Below are 10,157 nucleotides of genomic sequence, written 5' to 3'. Positions count from 1 at the left end.
GCAAACAACAATGGTAACCTTTTTCAAGCTAATGGGGGAAATAAACGTAATGCAAATCCTTAGACTGATTAACAGAGGTTGGAAGCGCAATTTATTTCCATGCAAGAGGACATGAGGATGCAGGTGGAAAAATTAAGGGAGTTGATGTAGCTGATGTTGGGAATATATGGCTTTACACTTTCTAAATCAACAATTAATAATGGTAATATTCAATATTACAAACCCTAGATGCTAATCAAGAAACTTATTCAATGTATGAATGAAAATATCGATAATCAATGAACCATGTTTATGGTATAAATGAAAATCTTGAAAATAAGAAACGAAGTGATTAAATGATTATAAAATGAACTTAGAAACATTTAATCATCTATACTTAACAACATAAACACTATAGAATAACACAAAACAAAGTTAGGGTTAGATAGATACAACCTTTTGTTTTGAGCAACTTGAATCTTCAAACTTGGGGAACTTCTAAGACTTATACATGAATTAACATCGTTGTCCAAAATCTCTATTCCAAGCCTTTCCTAATTGCTTGAAGCTTCAACCAAGTAGAATGAGATTTGAAATTGAAAAAACCTTAGAACTCATACAAGTCAAGCAACGCTTGATGAGTTTCTTGGAGAAAACTTTGGTCTTTGAGATCTATAGATATAGAGAGATGTTAGAGAGAGATTGGAGAGAGTAATCAAGTCTTGCAAAAATCGATGAGAGCTCTTCCATAGTGTAGGTTTCGTCAGTAACGCCCCAATTTCTTGAAGCGTTAATTTAACAATCACCATAATTGAGGCTTAAAATAAAAGTACTCTTTTATTTATAAAAATCGATCGTAAATACAACTCAAATGTTTACGAGAATGAAACATGGAGTTTCATAGTTATCATAAATAAGATAAAATAAACAACTTTAAATCCAATTGATAAAACTAAAAAATTATTCTAAAAATACTTAGTAAATTTCCAATGTAGGCCCGATCCCTTATGGTCGTTAAATGCTTGACAAATACGCCCTCCACCAAAGCTCTCCAACTTATTGCGTAGTAATCACATCTTTGTCTTTACCTGCAGCACAGAGTACCCATAAGCCAAATCCCAACAGGAAGAGTTGTGTAGGACACAATCGCATTACCTTAACTAGGACTTTATATCAATAACAATAAATAAAATATAACATAAATCATATAAGATCATAGCCCAAGTTGAATTGGACAAGTGTCGTATAACGTAAGCATGCACTTTCCAACATATCATAAGCATGCAGTTTCATAATGTAGACGCATTTTAAAATGTAAGCATGCCAAGAAGTTATCACATACACATACACAACACATAACCACAATTACATATAAGGTCATTAAGCATACTCATTCACTAGCATAATCATACATTAACATAAATATATCGTATACAATACAAAATCTACCATAAAGTATGCCAAGCGTACACTCTGTGTGCAGGTGTCCACTCTTCTTACCTCAAAAGCTGCAACGATCCACACACCCTAATGTGTCTCCTCAAGTATCCTAAGCGAGCCTAAACATAACATATAACATCAAAGTTTTAAAACCCCCAACCAAACAAAACCATAATTATACCCACTAATATTCTTTTTAAGACTAATTCATCCCCATATTATCTTTGAGAAAGTCTTAAAACTCCTCTGCATAAAGTTCCAAAAATCACAACCTTATATCTATAATGTGCATAAAAGTCCTCAAAATCAAATTTCGGGGCAACTGGTGCAGTTGCACTGGCTCACAAAGCGCCAGGCCAATCTAGCTAGGTAGCACAGTCGCACTAGGTCTTTACTTTCAGAGATCACAGTTGCGATTTCTAAACCTAAAAATCAAACCAAATCGTAAAATCTGACCTTGAACCATTACCGAATAAATCCTAACATGTTTCTAACCTCAATAACATGCAAAGATTCAACTCTAAACATGAAAACAACCTATAGTTTCTATCTAACACAATTAATAACCAAGTTTAATTCAAACTTAAATCTAACAAAACTTTAAGCAGTAAAGGTTTGAATACTTACAAATCAAAATCCGCCCACAAGAACTCAGATCCTTGCCATTATGAGATTCCTAGCCCTTCAATAACCCATATTGGTGATCTCCTCCAAACCTCAAGCTTTAAAACTCAAATCAAGAATGAGATATTATTCTTGGTCTGTCCCCCCTTTTAGTCTATCGCAAAACCAGAGTCTGAAAAGATATGACATATAAACCTATTTTACTTATTAATTAATTATATTTTTTTTATGAAAAGAATGATTATATTGAAAAATAAACAAAACAATTACTGCCCAAGCTCCTCCGAGCCAATTAAACAGTCTTACAACTGAACAACAGTCTCATAAAATGCTAAATCACTTTTCCTAATTTTCAACATAGGAAGTCTGGCTAGTCTATTTCTCAAATAGAACTTGATCAATTGAATAACACTGCCAACAAACATAGAACTAAACTCAAAAACACAGTGGTTTCTATTCCTCCAAACCATATACACGGTTGTTGCCAAAGCTGCAGCAGATACCTGATGCTTCAGACCCTTCGGATTACCAACCATCCAATAGCACCAATTCTCATACATGCTCGGCCATATATCCCTACCCAGCCAGACCTCCATTTGAGCTCTAACCTACCGAGAGAAAGGACAAGCAAAAAAGAGATGAGCATGGGATTCCTGCTCCTCTTCACAAACCGGACAGAGCAAAGAAGGCAATTCCAGATGACAGTAGTGCAGCTTATCTCGAGTGAGTAGATGACCAAGTGTAGCTTGCCATAAGATGAACCTATGTTTAGGCATAGCCAAGGAGCACCAGACCACATTAGCAAAGGCTACTCTTTCCTTGTTAAGTAACTGGTGATACAAATCTTTCAAGCAGAGCTTGTTTTTCTTGACTGCCTCAGCTAGGCTTTTAGCAGGGAAAACAGATCTCAGCTTAACTAGTCTCCTCCAATACCAACTAACATCCTGGGGAACTGTATATGCCCAGAAATCCTGACCCTTCAGATAAATGGAGTCCACCCATTTCACCCAAAGAATATCTTGCTTAGATGAAACAGCCCAAACAAACTTAGCAAGGAGCACTTTGTTCCATGTGCAACCCTCCTTAAAACCAAGACCACCCATTCATTTTGGTAGGCACACTAGATTCCAGGCAGTGAGATGCATTTTACTACAGTTATTATTGCTGTCTTTAACTCCCCAGAGGAAATTCCTACATAAAAGATCTATTTCCTTGGTGACATTCTTGGGGAGAATAAAAATGCTCATCCAAAATGATCTAATACTCAGCAGCACAGAATTAATCAATTGTGCCCTCCCAGCAAAAGAGAGATGACGACTAGCCCAAGTGTGTAGTTTCTGCTGAATCATTTTGATGATGATAGCACAATCTCCAGCCTTCCATTTCGTTGTTCGAAGCGGAACACCCAAATACTTTAGAGGAAAGCACCCTTCTGAGAAACATAGCCTATCTAGCAGTTGATGAGCCTCTCTTTCTGCCAAACCCCCAAAGTAGACCTGAGATTTCTCCATATTAGCAGACAAACCAGATGCTAAGCAGAATTCAGACTTAATTAATTAATTATTTAATCTGGCTTAAATCGTGTAAAAATCAAATTACACTACTATTCCCAACCTCTAAATTTTCCTTAATAATCACTTAAGAACCTTATTGTAATTTCCATCCAAAATTAATATTTTTAACTTCTCATAATTACACTTTCTATCATAAAACCCATAATTCTATTTTGACCCCCAATACACAACTTCTATTACACTTTATCCCCTAATACTTGAAGAAACTAATGTGTGTGTATTTTTTGACTGAACACACATAAATAAAAATACATCATAATTCATATAATTAAACACATGATATCATACAATTTACCATAATACCCTGACCTAAGCCAAATTACCAAAATACCCTTACTAGTAGAAACGGATATTACACCATCCTTAGGCTTAACCAATAGGATTAGAGATAATTCACATGTCATTTGCAGCTTATTTACGTAACCGTACGGACACAGCAGGCAATACGTCACTTACTAGCAGGTGATGTATCACCTCATGGGGCTTTTGAGCCCTTTCGCATTTAGGCAATGCAACACCTCTTAAGAGGCGACGCATCACCACCCCCCTCTAAATTTTGACCCTTCTAATGGTCCTAAAATTGCTCCAAATGCTACCAAACTGTTTGGCGATCCTTAGATACCTCCATGTATCACTTTAGACCCATAAAAGTCACTTTTAGATGCCTACTATACAATCTCAAGTTTTCACTTCAACTTAAGTGAAAACCTTTAAGTGTTTTGCACCTCAACATTTAAACATCTTAACCATTATATTTAACCAATATCAATAGCTGAGGTAGCAAAAAGCACAGCCGGCACAAGTGGTTGGATATATTCAGCAACCTCTAGCACTGATTGCAACTAATCCTGAAGTTAGAAATCTTTTATAGTTGTTGTATGAAAGATTCAGGAAGAAGCATCCTCCAATGTTTGAAGGGGGCATTGATCTATTGAAGGTTGATCAATGGATGAGTATGATGGGATCTATTTTTGGATTTTATGTGAGTTGAAGGGAACGACAGGGTGGCTTGTTCAAGTCACATGCTGAGAGACGACGTAAGGCTCTGGTGGGAAGTAATCTCACAGGCAAGGGACATTACCACTATGACCTGGGCAGAATTTCAGCAAGTATTATAGTGTTGTGGTATGAGCTTCGACAGTGGATGAGTTTGCCACATTGAGCCAAAGAAATATGACATTGACTGAGTATGCATTGAAGTTTGACAAATTGGATAAGTTTTAAGCAGACCCGATGCCAACTAATGCTGCCAGAGTTGATCATTTTGTTCACAGACTGAAACCCATGATAGATCGAGATGTAGAGATTTTATCATTAGGGTGTAACAACACTTATTCTCAAGTATTGGAAAGGGCTCTCACTGCTGAGAGAATGGAAGACCAAATTTGGAAAGAAGGTGATGCTAAGAGAAAGGCAAGAAGGAATGCCTACCATTATTCCAACTTTATTGACCAAAAGAGAAAAGGAAATAACAATGTGGGTCAATCTAGTCAGGATAAGAGGTATAAGGATAATAAGGGAAACAAACGTATTGGAAATAAGGAATGGGTACGGTATCCAAAATGTGAGATATGTAAGAAGCATGTAACGCCCTACTTCCTTAGAGCCGTTACTAAGTGAGTTTTGAAGGCGAAATAGTGTGCAATGAACTCGCTAACCGAGGTTTTGAGCAAAAGTGTGACTAATTAAAAGTTAAGGCTGTAATCTTTGAAAATGCATCGTTTCATTAAAACTTCTATCATTAAACATTTGGGATCCCAAAATAAGGTTTGAAAACTGATTACATCTTGAAATAAGGTTACAGTTAAGAAATCATAAAATCATAGATTATTACAGCCATTTTCGAATAAACCCCCAACCAAAGCAGTCGGGCAGGCCAAACATGTACGCGCCGCTTCACGCTCTCCATACTCATGGTTGGTTGATTCAGTCATTGCCCTTACCTGCAACACAGAGCACCCGTGAGTCGAAGCCCAGCAAGAAAACTCATGCAGAACATAACATATGCAATGTATACAGTTTATCATAACAGATAATCCACAATAAACAAGTCAATCATTAGACTAAGCAAACACGGCCAAGCCGCCCCAGAGCCTTACCGAAGCCTGGGGTATCGGTTCTCACCGCGAGGATAACTCATGTATCCCTTGGGTCCCACCCTGAACATAGCATAACACATGTATCCACCGGGCCCCGCCCTGATTATAGCATCCCATGTGCTAGGTGTTACTTTCGGCCCACGGCCGCCCCGGCTTATGCCGTACTCGGCCCTTGCCGCTCATTTCATCATAATCACACATATAGTACATTTGAAATAGTCATTCACACACATCATGATTCATTTAAGGTTAAACATTTGCACATAATACAATCTGGGGCCATGCCCTAACCTCGGGTGTTATAGTTTTCTTACCTGTATTCCGTGCTTCCCGATGCACCACGATCACGAGCACGGTCCACTAGCATGAGCCCCTCCGAAATCCTAGTCACAACACACATAAAACACTTTCAATACTAACCAAGCCTAGAACCACTTCCCGGGACCAATTCCGCACTCCCGAGACCTCTAAATCCATAAAGCGAAGTATTGGACCCATCCCCCGAGTCCCCGGGCAAAAGCCCTAAAAACCAGAATTTTGGGTGTCAAAATTGGCCTAGGGCCGCGGTACTCCATTCAAGGGCCGCGGCGCCCAGCGACTTGGCCTCCTCCTGATGCAACCTCGCGCCGCGGCGCCCAAGAACAGGGCCGCGGCGCTCATACGCGAACCCAGAAAATCTGGGTTTTCTCTTGCGTTTTTCCCGAACTTAAACCTTCCAAATCACACCAAACCAATACCCAAACCCCAAAATCAAATTAAAACTTCAAATGGACCATCTAACAACCCATAAACACTAGATTCAAGCTCAAAACACAATCACACTCACAAATCCACCCAATTGATTTCAACTTCAACAACTTAAACCCATAGGCCAAAAACACAAACCCAAGCTTGAAAAACCTAAACCATACCTCAAAATCTTAAACCACAACAGATAAAACTCTTAAAATTGCATAGAACCTTACCTTAAATGAAGAATCCAACCTTACGCTTCCTTGGTTCATCCCCTAAGTCCTCAAGTTTTCAGCTCCCTTCTTCTTCTTCATGCCCTAGCTTTTTCCCTCTCCTTTTCCTTCTCTTCAAATATCAAAGCATCAAATGGCTAAGTCCCCAAACCGTGTACCCCTAAATCCCAGCTGCAAAATGCCTATAACCCTTGCCAAATGACCAATTTGCCCTTCCTTGCCTATCCTTTCCCAACTAAACCTCAAGGGCACTTAAGTCCTTTTACTTCTATTTCATTTCTACCATTTTTCTATCTAGAACTTGTTACTCCCAGCAGTAACTAATGGTTACCCAGGTTACTAAATCTCCAATAACCATTACCCGCTAAATCTCAACTTAACCATAAAATTCCCGAGGTACCCCTAGGCTCCTCCCGAGCCGGGTACAGAATCCCGTTGTGACTCTGAAGTTAACTAGCTCTCTAGGACCGTCTCGGCACGTGCATCACAATAATACAACCACACCCACGTGGTACAATTCACAGAATAAAATTATCACATATATGCCCTCAGCGGGCTAAAATTACCAGTTTACCCCTATCATGCAAACGGGGTCCACATTCGTAATTATTTCACCTAACATGCATACTAACCACGTAGTCATGCATCTCAATGTTCAATTAGTCATATAACATGCTTTAAATCATAACCATGCATTTAACTCATAAAATCACACATAAATCCCATCGTGCCCTCCTGGCACGCTAATCAAGGCCCTTAAGCCTTATTAGCGAATTTGGGGTCGTTACAAAGCATCATCTAGGGGAATGTCGGGAAAACACATGCTATGCTTGTGGAAAGGAAGGACATATCAAGAGGGGTTGCCCATAGAAGGGACATGATAATATTAAGGAACAACCTAAGAAGGATGATAAGCTGGTTCCGGCACGTGTTTACACCCTCACTATGGCACAGGCAGAAGCAAGCACTTCTCTGGTCTCAGGTCTGATCTCTATTGTTGAAATCAATTGTTATGTTTTAATTGATTCTGGGGCCACTCATTCATTTTTTTCCAAGAGAATAGTGGATAGGTTCAATAGACCTTATGATATGAATGCTACAAGATTTGGGACCATGTTACCAACCAGGGAGGTGGTAGTATCTAGGAAGTAGATCAGAGCGTTACCTGTGAGGGTAAATGGTAGAGAGTTGTATGTAGATTTGATTGAGCTTAGTATGCCTTATTTGGATGCTATTATCGGAATGGACTGGTTGACTAAGTATAGTGCTACCATCGTTTGTAAGAAGAAAATTATGGTGTTTAAGCCTGACGAGGACGAGCCTTTTGCATTCATGGGGACAGCAATGGGAATGAGGATTCTAATTATTTAAGTGTTGGAAGCTGGGAAGATGTTGCAACATGCGTGTATGGGATTTTTGGTGAGTGTGTTTAACATTACGAAAACTGGAATGCTAAGATCGGAAGACACAAGAATAGTACGACATTCCTTGGATGTTTTTCTGGAGGACTTACCAGGATTGCCACCACATCGAGAGATGGAGTTTATAATCTAACTAGCACCAGACACGGCACAAATTTCATGATCACCCTACAAAATGGCACCAACAGATTTAAAGGAGTTGAAAGTTCAGCTGCAAGAATTACTTGGCATGAAATTCCTTAGACCAAGTTACTCACTATGGGGAGCGCCAATGTTGTTTGTAAAGAAGAAGGATTGATCAATGTGTATGTGTGTTGATTATAGGAGCTCAACAAGGTTACGATTAAGAACGAGTACCCTTTGCCAAGAATAGACAAAAATTTTGACCAACTTCAAGGAAATACAATATTCTCAAAAGTAGACTTAAGCTCGGGATATCATCAATTGAAGATTAAGGAAGAGGACAATTTGAAGATGGCATTCCGTATGAGGTATGGGTACTACGAATTTTGGGTAATGTCTTTCTAACTTACCAATGCCCCGACGACATTTATGGATCTTACAAACATGGTATTTAAGGATTATTTTGGTAAGCTCATGATAGTGTTCATAGATGATATTCCTTTCTATTCACAGACTGAAGAAGAACATGAAGAACATCCATGGCTGACATTGCAAAGGTTAAGGGAGCAAAAGTTGTACGTGAAATTCAAAAAGTCTGAATTTTGGCTTTCTCAAGTGGAATTTCTAGGGCATATTGTAAGTTAGGATAGCATCAAAGTGTACCCAGTAAAGATTGAAGCAGTAAAGGACTGGCCAAAACCAAAGAATGCTACGGAAGTGAGAAATATTCTTGGGTTGACAGGTTATTACAGGAAGTTTGTAGAAGGATTTTCAAATATTTCCACGCCATTGACAAAATTGACAAGGAAGAGTATAAAGTTTGTTTGCATAAAAGAGTGTGAATGAAGCTTTCGAGAGTTGAAAGATAAGCTCATCACAACATTGGTGTTAAGTCTATTGACGTATAATGAAAAATTCGTGGTATTTTGGGATGCGTCGAAACAGGGACTAGGTTGTGTATTGATGCAAGCAGAGAAAGTGGTCACATACACGTCTAGGCAGTTGAAGGAGTATGAGCAGCGCTATCCAACACTTGATTTAGAATTGGCAGCAGTAGTGTTCTCTCTTAATATATGGCAACATTATCTCTATGGAGAGAAGTGTGAAATTTATACAAATCATAAGAGCTTGAAGTACTTCTTTACCCAAAAGGAGTTAAATATGAGACAACAAAGGTGGTTGAATTTGGTAAAAGATTACGACTGCGAGATCTTGTATCATCCGAGAAAGGAGAATGTGGTAGTTGACACCATAAGTTTTAGGAGCCAAGGGAAAGTAGTGGTTGAAAGAAATGCCTTTGCTAAGTTGAGATGAAAGAAATTGAGCTTCGAGTTGATCATGGGAGGACTAGCTAATTTAACTATCCACTCGACTCTATTGGAGATGATTAGGGAAGGACAAGATAATGACCCACAAATACTAAAGTATAGACAAGGAATTCAAGATAGAAGTATTAAATATTTTACCCTCCGTGATAATGGAACAGTGAGACATAAAGTACGAATTTGCGTGCCTACAAATTTAAATGTTTAAAAGGAGATTCTTGATGAAACACATACTACTCCTTATTAATTACATCCAGGGGCTATGAAAATGTACTAGGATCTAAAAATGTTATATTGGTGGCCCAGGATAAAGAAAGACGTAGTGGAGCATGTAGTTAAGTGACTTACATGTCAGCAAGTGAAAGAAGAACACCAAAGACCATCTGATTTGATGCAACCGCTAAACATTCTGGAATGGAAATGGGAAGAAATTACTATGGATTTTTTGTGATGGGATTATCTAAAACCACAAGGGAACATGATTCAATTTGGGTGATCATTGATAGATTCATGAAGTCGACACATTTTGTACTCATTAGAATAGTATATTCAGCATAACCACATGCAAAAATTTATGCTCAAGAGATAATGTGACTTCATGGAGTAC

At 38.6% G+C, this 10,157-nt stretch overlaps 1 protein-coding gene across 1 annotated transcript; it reads right to left on the bottom strand.

Annotated features, from left to right (window-relative positions):
* Window positions 1-2,345: 2,345 nt before the first annotated feature.
* LOC133824242 (uncharacterized) lies at window positions 2,346-3,146 on the bottom strand. The gene is made up of 2 exons (XM_062257109.1): window positions 2,715-3,146; window positions 2,346-2,651 (listed from the first exon to the last, which is right to left on the bottom strand). The coding sequence occupies exons 1-2, from the start codon at window positions 3,144-3,146 to the stop codon at window positions 2,346-2,348; spliced, it is 738 nt and encodes a 245-aa protein (XP_062113093.1).
* Window positions 3,147-10,157: the final 7,011 nt, after the last annotated feature.

The sequence above is a fragment of the Humulus lupulus genome, chromosome 1 (genome assembly GCF_963169125.1).
Source record: "Humulus lupulus chromosome 1, drHumLupu1.1, whole genome shotgun sequence".
Taxonomy (NCBI): domain Eukaryota; kingdom Viridiplantae; phylum Streptophyta; class Magnoliopsida; order Rosales; family Cannabaceae; genus Humulus; species Humulus lupulus.
Note: the sequence above shows the minus strand (reverse complement) of the source record. Positions and strands in the feature narration are given on the sequence as shown.